This window comes from Lithobates pipiens, unplaced genomic scaffold (genome assembly GCF_037356315.1).
Source record: "Lithobates pipiens isolate NorthernLeopardFrog02 unplaced genomic scaffold, aLitPip1_a1.2 Scaffold_18, whole genome shotgun sequence".
Lineage (NCBI taxonomy): Eukaryota > Metazoa > Chordata > Amphibia > Anura > Ranidae > Lithobates > Lithobates pipiens.
Window position 1 is genome coordinate 509,738,767 of NW_027507758.1, and position 12,498 is coordinate 509,751,264.

At 39.4% G+C, this 12,498-nt stretch overlaps 1 protein-coding gene across 23 annotated transcripts in view; it reads right to left on the reverse strand.

The window, feature by feature from the left end:
* The window catches only part of MYT1L (myelin transcription factor 1 like), a 629,697-nt gene that overhangs the window by 79,292 nt on the left and 537,907 nt on the right, over window positions 1-12,498 (reverse strand). For 20 of the 23 annotated variants that reach the window (XM_077488717.1, XM_077488713.1, XM_077488709.1 and 17 more), the window contains 4 exons: window positions 10,518-10,608; window positions 7,316-7,438; window positions 5,538-5,749; window positions 3,422-3,672 (listed from right to left, as the gene is read on the reverse strand). In XM_077488717.1, the coding sequence (XP_077344843.1) occupies window positions 3,422-3,672; window positions 5,538-5,749; window positions 7,316-7,438; window positions 10,518-10,608 (677 nt within the window). The remainder of the gene's footprint in view (window positions 1-3,421; window positions 3,673-5,537; window positions 5,750-7,315; window positions 7,439-10,517; window positions 10,609-12,498) is intronic. The other 3 variants (XM_077488714.1, XM_077488720.1, XM_077488716.1) reach the window with 1 other exon arrangement.

The following is a 12,498-nucleotide window of genomic DNA, read 5'->3' on the forward strand; positions in this document are numbered from 1 at the left end:
GACTTTTCACAAGCTGATGGCCGTGATGCTGAACGCTGTGCCGGTGCCTTCCGGCACCTGAAATCCTGGGATTTGCCACGCATGGACCAAAATGCTACTGTGAATGAGGCCAAAAGACCCTTCCTGAAATTACTGATTATAACAATTAGGGGCTAAACTTTGTATTTGCAACCCTTGTATCCTATGACAGCACACAATTAACAATTACCCATCTGATCTATTAACATAACACTTGGGTGTTGTAAAGCTACAGCTTTTCTATTAGAATTAGTGGAGGAAGTGTCTGCTAATTCTATTCTGTCAGTTCTATGGAATTTCTTTTTGTGTGTAAAAGCAGGTTAAGTTTTATATATATATATATATATATATATATATACACATACATATATATATATATATATATATATATATACACATACATATATATATATATATATATCCACAGTTAAGCTCATAAGATTACATACCCTGGCACAATTTGATTTCTTGGCCATTTTTCAGAGAATATGAATGATAACACAAAAACGTTTCTTTCGCTCATGGTTAGTGTTTGGCTGAAGCCATTTATTATCAATCAACTCTGTTTACTCTTTTTAAATCATAATGACAACAGAAACTACCCACATGGCCATGATCAAAAGTTTACATACCCTGGTGATTTTGGCCTAACCCTTTGCAGCTATAACAGCTTCAACTCTTCTGGAAAGGCTGTCCACAAGGTTTAGAAGTGTATCTATGGGAATGTTTGACCATTCTTCCAAAAGTTCCTTTGTGAGATCAGGCACTGATGTGGATGAGAAGGCCTGGTTGCAGTCTCCACTCTAATTCATCCCAAATGTGTTCTATCAGGTTGAGGTCTGGACTCTGTGCAGGCCAGTCAAGGTCCTCCACTCCAAACCCACTCATCCTTGTCTTTATGGACCTTGCTTTGTGCAGTAATGTTGGAACAGGAAGGAGCCATCCCCAAACTGTTCCCACAATGTGGGAAGCATGAAATTATCCAAAAAATGTCTTGTTAGGCTGATGCCTTAAGTGTTCCCTTCACTGGAAATAAGGGGACAAGCCCAACACCTGAAAAACAACCCCATACCATAATCACCCCTCCACCAAATGATTTGGACCAGTGCACAAAGCATGGTCCATAAAGACATGGATGAGGGCGTGTGGGGTGGAGGAACTTGACTGGCCTGCACAGAATCCTGACCTAAACCCGATAGAACACCTTTGGGATGAATTAGAGAGGAGACTGTGAGCCATGCCTTCTCGACCACATAAGTGCCTGACCACACAAATTCACTTCTAGAAGAATGGTCAAACATTCCCATAAACACACTCCTAAACCTTGTGGACAGCCTTCCCAGAAGATTTGAAGCTGTTATAGCTGCAAAGAGTGGGCCGACTCAATATTGAACCCTACTGACTAAAACTGGGATGCCATTAAAGTTCATGTGTGTGTAAAAGCAGGAGTGCCAATACCTTTGGAAATATAGTGTGTGTTATATATATATATATATTTATATATTTATATATATATATATAAACAGTATCTCACAAAAGTGAATACACCACTCACATTTTTGTAAATATTTTATTCTATCTTTTAGTGAGTGCACAGCTTGTATAACAGTGTAAATCTTCTGTCCCCTCAAACACACAGCCATTAATGTTTAAACCACTGGCAACAAAAGTGAGTACACCCCTAAGTGAAAATATCTACATTGCCATTTTACCTCCCCAATGTCATATAACTTGTTAGTGTTACAAGGTCTCAGGTGTGAATGGGAAACAGGTGTGTTAAATTTGGTGTTATCGCTCTCACTCTCTCATACTGGTCACTGGAAGTTCAACATGGCACCACATGGCAAAGAACTCTCTGAGGATCTGAAAAAATATATATTTTTTGCTCTACATAAAGATGGCCTAGGCTATAAGAAGTTTTCCAAGAAGTTGAAACTGAGCTGCAGCATAGTGGCCAAGACCATATAGTGGTTTAACAGGACAGGTTTCACTCAGAACAGACTTAACCATGGTTGACCAAAGAGGTTGAGTGCATGTGCTCAGCTTCATATCCAGAGGTTGTCTTTGGGAAATAGATGTATGAGTGCTGTCAGCATTGCTGCAGAGGTTGAAGGGGTAGGGGTCAGTCTGTCAGTGCTCAGACCATACGCCACACACTGCATCAAATTGGTCTGCATGGCCGTCGTCCCAGAAAGAAGCCTCTTATAAAGATGATGCACAAGAAAGCCCGCAAACAGCTTGCTGAAGACAAGCAGACTAAGGACATGGATTATTGGAACCATGTCCTGTGGTCTGATGAGACCGAGATAAACTTATTTGGTTCAGGAGGGGTCAAGCGTGTATGGCGGTAACCAGGAGTACAAAGACAAGTGTGTCTTGCCTGCAGTCAAGCATGGTGTTGGGAGTGTCATGGTCTGGGGCTGCATGAGTGCAATGAACTGAGGAACTACAGTTCATTGAGGGAACCATGAATGCCAACATGTACTGTGACATACTGAAGCAGAGCATGATCCCCTCCCTTCGGATACTAGGCCACAGGGCAGTATTCTAACATGAGAATGACCCCAAACACACCTCCAGGAAGACCACTGCTTTGCTAAAGAAGCTGAGGGTAAAGATGATGGACTGGCCAAGCATGTCTCCAGACCTAAACCCTATTAAAGCATCTTTGGGGCATCCTCAAACGGAAGGTGGAGGAGCGCAAGGTCTCTAACATCCACCAGCTCTGTGATGTCATCACAAAGGAGTGGAAGTGCTATCCTGTGAAGCTCTGGTGAACTCCATGCCCAAGATGGTTAAGGCAGCGCTGGAAAATAATGGTGGTCACACAAAATATTGACACTTTGGGCCCAATTTGGACATTTTCCCTTAGGGGTGTACTCACTTTTGTTGCCAGCGGTTTAGACATTCATTTTTGGCTGTGTGTTGATTTATTTTGAGGGGACAGCAAATTTACACAGTTATACAATTATACACTCACTACTTTACATTGTAGCAAAGTGTCATTTCTTCAGTGTTGTCACGTGAAAAGATAAAATAAAATATTTACAAAAATGTGAGGGGTGTACTCACTTTTGTGAGATACTGTGTATATATATATATATATATATATATATATATATATATATTTATATATATATATATATATCCTAAACATATTTTGCATACGTCCGATCATACAAGTACCTCATTACCTTGAACACTCCCAAGATTCTGGATGGATCTGGGTTGACTGGTTGCCTACTTTCATGGCAATACAGTAACTATTTGCATTCATTTTCTAAAAGCGGAAGTGTGGTAGGTTATTTTTTAACAATAGGTGCATTTTAAATTAAAAAAATATGAAAATGATATTGGTTTCAAAAGATATTAATATTCTGCAATTTAAGTCTTATGCAATTACCCTGTTGCAGAGATCTTGAGGTTTGGTAGAGAGGTTCTGTGGCATCTCCCTGCAGCGGGTCGATAGATTCAGGATTGCGGTTGCAGCCATGTGTGCAGCCTCCATGTCATGGGAATAGTCAAAGCTGCTTTTGCTACACGTACTGCTGGCGCTACTGCCTCCACCACAGCTCATATTGCTACTGCTGCTGCTGGGGGCATAACTGCTTGTTGTGCTGCTTGTCGGGCTCGAGTTCTTACAGTAACGTTTAGCTGCAGAGAGAAGTGGGCATTAATCAATAACTTCAAGACAACAGGGATTCTTTACATTGCTTTCATACAGACAAAAATAACTTTTCACATATTGTATTTTAGAGATTGCCAGTACCAAAGTGCTGAGAGATGGTAAAAACACAGATGGTTAAAACAACTGCGCTTTAAATCCTGCACAAAACCTTTGCGTAAAGATTTATACAAACAATCATTAAAGCATATGTCAAGGCGAAACATAAAAACGCAGTAGTACATTTCTGGACTGCATGCACATTTCGCTACAGTTATCCCTTTAGACATGTTGCAAGTACAAAAAAATTAATAACGACTGATGTGTCTAAATCATAGTAGGATCCTACCTTTCTCTTTGACAATACAACACAGCAAGCAAGCTTATAAAAGGTGTGATGGTCAAGTGTCCACAACCCTTTGGCTTTATAGTGTAATTCTGAACTCCGCACTTGTCATTGCATTGGGAAGGGACACACAACATCGGTTTTACAAGTAGAAGCTCTGCACCCTCCCTGCTGTAAAGGGGAACATTTCTTATTTAGGCTGCAAAATCAAGTTGATCAAAAAAATCACTCGCTTATCTCTAGTTAGTACATAGAGTGGTCCTAAACAGGCAGCAAGTTTTTTTTTTTTTTCTGGAATCACTTTTGAAAACTCTAAGCCCTTGTACACACGGTCGGACATTCTGACAACCAAATCCGTTGGATTTTGTCGGACGGATTTTGTCCGAAACTGTTGCATACACACGGTTGGAAAAAGTTGTCGGAAAATCCGATTGTACATAACGTGATGACGTTATTTCGTTATGACGGGACTACGTTCAGGCTAGTAGCCAATAGCTTTGGTCTAGGAATTTGATCTGAGCATGCGTGGCACTTTGTCTGTCGGAGTAGGCTACACATGATCGGAGTATGTCCGATCGGAGCATTTTGTCGGAAAATTTTATGGACAAGTTGGAAAACTTGGTCCGTCGGATACAGTCAAATGGAGACCACACACAGTCGGATTATCCGACAAAACGGTCCGATAGGACACATTCCGTCGGAGTCTCCGACCGTGTGTACAAGGGCTCAGAGACACTATTCGTTAGATTGTAAGCTCTAACAAGCAGGGCCCTCTGATTCCTCCTGCATTGAATTGTATTGTAAGTGTACTGTTTGCCTTCATGATGTAAAGTGATACGCGAACTGTTGGCGCTATATAAATCCTGTATAATAATAATAATGGATATCTGCCCTTATTAAATTTCAGCTTAGTGCCTCCCCACCAGATGTGTTAGTTGCTTCACTGTTTGGTCACCATAACGGCAGCCCCAGAATGTTGGTGTTTATGCAGGACATGTCACTATATTCTGTTCTGTATGAGGATCTACCAGTCTAGATATAGATATTTAAAATAAAAGTGGTGTACCTAGATGGATGGGAAAGATGTAAACCAAAGATTTATTCTTACAGGCTCTGGTCATGCAAATAAAAGAACTCTTAGACGGGAGATGACAGCCCCATTGATCTGGCAGTTATCAGCCAGATTCGATGACTGGCTAATATCTTTGGGCACCATCAGGCACCACCGACCAGCTTATCTCAGACAGCAAACCTTATCTAATCACTCTTTTTTCACTAAGATAAATCAGCAATAGTAGTGACTGATTGCTTCTTTTCTTGTCCACTACTTCTCCTTTATTTAGTTACGTAGATATGTGCATAGAAAGGCAACCTCACAAAATATACGCGAAAAAGCCTAAAAACACCATTGGGGGAACTTTCCCATCTTCCCACCTCACAAAATATACAGACTTTTCATTTACGAAACCAGAGGCAATACTAATATTATAAAGTAAGCAGGAGACTTACCATCATATCCCTTTGGAGAGATATCCCTGGACTGTACCTTCGGTGCAATAGCCCTCTTCCCGTATGCATGGTTGTCGTAACTGTTGTACTCAAACGTAGTCTTTGAATATTTCTCTAGTTCCTTGGCCAAGTTGGAGCGAGGTGTGGTTGTTGATACATTGTTCCTGTAACCATACTGAGGAATTTCTAATTGTTTTACAAAACACATGGGCCTAAAAGAAAAACATAATTATACATTTTATATTTAAAGAGCAAATGATTATTTTGTTAATTAAGACGGTCAGTCGATATTTTAATTGTCCTAGCGTTCAGTCATCATGCTATCAGGAAAAAGCAATTAAATATATAGCAATTAAAGGAGACATAAAGCCAAAGCTTTTAGGGACAGACTTCTCCTATGGATCATAGGAGTGCAGTTAGTTCAGCTGTTGGCTGACATCACAGAGCCAGTCCAGGGTCCGGCAGATACTCATCCATCATGCCATACCATCAGGGAGGCATGTGATAGCAGGACAACGACCTCAAAACATACAGCCAATGTCATGAGGAACTACAGTATCTTCAGTGTAAAGAAGAATAAGGAGTCCTGGAAATGATGGTTTGGCCACCACAGAGCCCTGATCTCAACATCATTGAGTCTGTATAGGATTACATGAAGAGACAGAAGGATTTGAGGCAGCATACATCCACAGCAGATCTGTGGTTAGTTCTCCAAGATGTTTGGAACAACCTACCTGCCAAGTTCATTCAAAAACTGTGTGCAAGTATACCTGCTGTTTTGAAGGCAAAGGGTGGTCACACCACATATTGATTTGATTTGGATTTCTCTTCTGTTCATTTACTTTCCATTTTGCTAATTGATAAAAATAAACTATTAACACTTCTATTTCTGAAAGCATTCTTAATTTAAAGCATTTTTGCACACCTGCTTAAAACTTTTGCACAGTAGTGTGTGTGTATGGACTTTGTGGAACTTATCCATTTTCTAGCTAATATCTTTAATCACACTATATTGCCATGCATCAGCTAATAGTTAAAACTAGGCTTGCAGTGGAAGTACCATGTCTGATAAAGCACTTAAGTAGGCCTACTGGAAAGATTAGTGATGTTCGCTGATAATCCAAAGATTAAACAGGCAAATGGATCTATTGCGCTCCAGGCTCTTGTTTTGTAGAGTCCACTCCAGAGGGACTGGGTGTTAGGCTCACACCAATGCTCTAAGGCAGTTGTCTCCAAACTGTGACCTGAGGGCCCTTTGCTTGCCTTTATCCGGCCCTTGGGGTTCTATTCCTCCCACTGATACAAGGCACTACTCTGGCAACTGATACTAACAATGGGACACCATTTCTCCCACTGACACCAATAATGGGGCACTATTCCTCCTAATGATACCACCGATGGGGAATTGTTCCTCTCCCTGATACCAAATGTGGTGATGTTTACTTCCACTGATGCCAGGGAAATTGGCCACAGTCTGGCCTCCCCGGGTCTGAAGGACAATAAACTGGACCTTTGTTTATTAAGTTTGGAGACCCCTTCTCTAGGGGTTACCCGAAAGGAAGTAAGGGAAAAACTTTGCAGCAGACCCCTAAAAACTTGACAGAGGGTAGAGTTGTTTATTACACATCCCTTCATAACAAAAAAAAATAATTGGCTGGAAAAAAATACCTTGAATCTCTTAAAATTTAGCAGGATTGTGATTGTAACCTACTAAACAAGCAATCTATTGCAGATGTAAAATAATAGACAGTAGGAATGTGAAAAAAGAATATACATACATATTTTTCCCCCACCTTAAAACACGATCTGATGCTTGGTTGGATTTTGATGCATCACAACCTTGATGTTTCTCTTGAGCTTTTGCTAGTTTCTCGGCTGCAGCTATAGGACATCCTGAAAGACTGCAATAAAAAAAGATTACATGAATTTTCACAAAGGCAAACAGAAAAGTTCAGTAATCAAACTCACCCACCTGGATGCCACTTTGTCAGTGCTGCATCATCTCAGACCATACATTATTGTACATCAATATAGGAATTATTTGCTCCTTGTACATGCATATAAATATCCACTTATCCCAAGGCACACAGTTATATAGAAGTCTAATAGAGCGTTACTCACCATATTTCTTGGATATTGCTTCTTATAGTAAAAAAAGACTCCCTGGGTAGCTTATTTAAATTAAATGCCAAATAGTCTTATTTTTCATGAGAACACATTTTACATTTGTATTAAAATCATGTTTATATGCACTAATCTATAGAATCATACTACTGAAAGCTACCAGAGAAAGAAAAAAATGTTCCTCCTCCCACTGAATTACATACAAAATGCTGTTGCCTTCTTTTGTCACTTCCTGCCTTCAGTGTACGCAGGAAGCCCTGGCAACTTTCTCTACTGTTCACAGTATAGCCAGAGGGTATATGGTAGGGTGCCTTTGGCCAATCATAGCTCAGGGAGCTGAGTCCATGGCCCACACTATGCAAGGCTGCTTACACAGCAGCTGTATATGAATGGATTTATTTCCCCCCAAAAACCATACCAGACCCTTATCCGGGCACGCAACCTGGCCGGCCGCAGGAAAAGAGGGGGGGACGAGAGAGTTCCTCCCCTCCTGAACTGTACCAGGTCACATACCCCCAACATGGGGAGGGTGTTTTGGGATTCCCCCAAAACACTTCGTCCCCCATGTTGATGGTGACAAGGGCCTTTTCCCCACAACTGCCTGGTGGCTGTGGGGGTCTGCAGCAGGGGGCTTATCGGAATCTGGAAGCCCCCTTTAACAAGGGGACCCCCAGATCCCGGCCCTTCCATGTGAATGGGTATCAGATACATTGTACCCCTACACATTCACCAAAAAAGTGTCAAAATGGTAAAAATAGGGGATAGTTTTATGCCATTTTTATTAATATATATATATATATTTTAAATGGCGGCGATCTGCGATTTTTATCATGACTGCGACATTATGGCAGACACATCTGACATTTTTGACACATTTTTGGGACCATTGTCATTTATACAGCAATCAGTGCTATACAAATGCACTGATTCCTGTCTAAATGACACTGGCAGTGGAGGGGTTAACCACTAGGTGGCAGTGTAGGGGTTATGTTTGTCCTAGGGGCATGTTTCAAACTGTGGGGGGGCATGGCTGTGTGTGACATGTCACTGATCTCTGCTCCGATCACAGGGAGCAGAGATCAGTGACAATGCCACTAGGCAGAACAGGGAGATGCTTGTTTACATTAGCATCTCCCCGTTCTTCCTCCCCTTGAGGCAATCACGGGTATCCCTGCAGCAATCGAGTCCGCGGGACCTGCAACCTCATTCACGTCGCTTGCTGCAGTCACACGTGGGCCCGCTGGCCGCCCCTTTTAAGGGCAACGTACAGGTACGTGATTCTGCCTGTACGAGCCCTTCTGCCGACGTATATCGGTGTGAGGCGGTCGGCAAGCGGTTAAAGGAATATTTAATTTTTATTGTTTCACTTTAAGTATTATTAAAATCAGGAAATAAACCCCCATGCCTTCTATTTGCAATGACAGGCAATCTATGACAGTACCTTTGTCCTAACCCTTGTTAATTCTGATATTTAATCTGCTGAAGAGAGGTGCTACTATTTAGATCATTGATTTGGTCACAGAAGTCTAAAATTCAAATAATTAAAGCTATTTTTAAAAGTATTGTTACATATGCATGGACACCTGAGCCCTAACAGGAGAAGAGATCAAAAGGCTACATAGGTAGAAAAGTAAAGTTTTAATTAATATTCAATTCATATTTTTTTTGGAGAGAAGTCAATAGGTAGAGAATGGGACATGAGGACAAATAACAATTACTGTGTACCAGAGCCATAAACATCCAAATGCATTCATTGGAGAAAAAAGACCAAAGAAGAGATAAGTGGATTAATAATGTAGAAAAGGCCCTAAGAGGAAAAATAAATAAATATGTGTATATATATATATATATATATATATATATATATATATATATATATATATATATATGTATGTATATGTATATATATATATATATGTATATGTATGTATATATATATATATATATGTATATATATATATATATATATATATATATATATATATATATATATATATATATATATATATATATATGTATATACTATATATATATATATATATATATATATATAGTAGAAAAAGACAGGACTCGTGCTTCAATGCAATTCTTTACTTCAGTTTCATTCAAAAGCATGTACAACAAATGCAAGCCACTGCACAGTTACGGGCACTACCGCCCTTTGTCAGGCTTATCTGGCTGTGATAAGCCTGAGGAAGGGCAGTGATGCCCATAACTGTGCAGTGGCTTGCATTTGTTGTAATTGCTTTTGAATGAAACTGAAGTAAAGGAGAATTGCATTGAAGCACGAGTCCTGTCTTTTTCTATTATTTAAATATCGGTGGAGGATTGGGAGTCCACCTTGACTGTGCTTTGACAAACAGAAGCAAAAGAAAGGAAGGTAACCCACCCATTGATTTATATATATATATATATATATATATATATATATATATATATATATATATATATATATACTTTATATATAGGTAATGTTGTAAAAATTATAACACAAGAAATCATGATTTTAGATTTTCAAATGCTACAAAATAGAGACAAGGATTCTGCAAAACATATTATGTCTTAAAAAATGTTTGACTTTGCAGTATTCCAAATATATTTTCTCAATAGGAAAATTATACCTATATTACAGCCTGTGTGAAGGGCAATAGTCAGGAAAAAGTTTCGTTTTGTGCCAGAAAAATCCCTAGATCACACATTTTTTGATCATGTTATATGACAAAGTGAAAGTTTTCAGTAGTTGAAGAAAGCCTAGTAAGCAGCAGCTGTCATCTGCGTAATTCTGGGGGGACAGGCAGAAAGTGCTGCAGTAGTAGAAGTGGCCGTCTGTAGCAGTTCCAGAGATGCTGTGCCTACCTTCTGTGAGAGTTCCTGTTACTGTTTACATGGCCTCTCCCGGTGCAACCTGGTGTAGGGCACTTTAGAACATTTTCATGCATGGCGAGAACTTGGCAGGGAAAGAAAGCAAACAAAAAACAGGGAGATCACTAAAAGGAATACATTAAAACTTCCAACAATTAATCTTTAGAGAATTTTTTTTCACTACTGATTACTTAATACTTCTCATACACAAGTATAACGATAATTGTTGAACATATGTAGAGCCAGAAACGGTATGAGAGAGAGCGAAAGAGAGAGAGACAGAGGGGGAGAAAGAGTGAAAGACTCACCTGCAAATATTAAAATATGAAATTTCATTTACACTTAAAGTGTTACTAAACCCACAACAGTGAAATCAGTCTGTATATGCAGTAAAGCATGTTTGTTATACTCACAGTGGAACCAAAGGGGTTAATCCCCTGCATTGTGTAAAAAGGCTGTTTGATCCTCTCTTCTCTGATCTTCCCTTTCTTCCACAGTCCCCAATCCATCTGCTGATAGTACAGAGCCTTGGGAGCACTCTGCACAAGCTCAGTTTAGTGTGTATTACTAGAGAGTATTTTTGTTTCTTGAGAGGGTGCATGTGATCAGCACAGGTCCAATCATCACTGTCCAGACAGAGGATCAGGGGTTCTGCAACCTCATAGGACAGTAAGAGTAGAATGAAAAATTCTCCTACAGTCTTTAACCAGACACTGACAGAAGTCATAAGACTGCTATATACTGCTGATGAGAAAGGATATTTCGCAGTATATATGCACTATATGTTTCCATGTTCTGTGTATTGTGGCAGATCAGATATAGTGAATGCAGGGTCCTGGGTTTAGTAACACTTTGAATTCAATAAAATAACTACGGTATATGAATCATTAATTTATTAAATAGACTTTTACAGTGAAATTCAATCAAATGTCAGAAACGTATTTAGTCCTGTGAGAGGCATAGTGCTAAGAGCATATGTTATAATTAGCAGTGATGCAATGACTAATGGAGACCCACCAATACAAAAAGGGACATGTAGAGCAAAAATACATTTATATTCCTCTTTATCAACACTCAAAAAGTGTTAGCTGTTTGTTAAGACTACTTTTACACTCTGCAATCTTTTTAAAAATAATTGTAAAGCAAAAAGTCTTCTTTTTTTAGTTTTTGGAAAAAGTGGTTAGGGGTTAGAACTTATCATATTTTCATTGCTGTCTGTGCTACTGCTAGGACATGCAATGGGGTTGATTTACTAAAACTGTAGAGTGCAAAATCTGGTGCAGCTGTGCATGCCAGCTAATCAGCTTCTAAAGCTGGCCATACACCATACAATTTTCTTATTCAATTTCCTTTAGATTTACCTTTAACTGTGTGGTACAAGGGCCCGTCTGATTGCACACAAATTGAAAGTGTTTAGATTTGACCTCATATTATATGGTTTTGGTAAATCTAAAGGAAATCTATAGAAGAAAATTGTATAATGTATGGCCAGCATTACTTCAGCTTGTTCAATTAAGCTTTGACAATAAAACCTGGAAGCTGATTGGTTAGGTTACTATGCAGAGCTGCACCAGATTTTGCATGCTCCAGTTTTAGTAAATCAACCCCATTGTCTTTATTTGTCCCAATGACCATTAGAATAGAGGGGAAATCTTCCAGTGGGGACAGAATATGTTTCACTGTGAAGAAAGTTTCAGATTGAATCACTTTCCCCAATGCACAAGCATGGTGGGATGATCGACTCCAGAAAAGTCACATTCAACATTTGTTGGCATGAAATATTCTCCAATGTGTTGATGTTTTTAAGAGAGAAATTCATGCTGAAGCCCATGCTGAGCTAATCTCTGGTTTCTCAGCTCAGCATGGAGAATAGACAATGCATTATTCAATTATCAAAATTGCAGTGCCTAAAAAACAGTCATCTAACTTTGTCCTTATTGAAAAGTGTATAAAAAGGCATGTTTAGGAACTTACG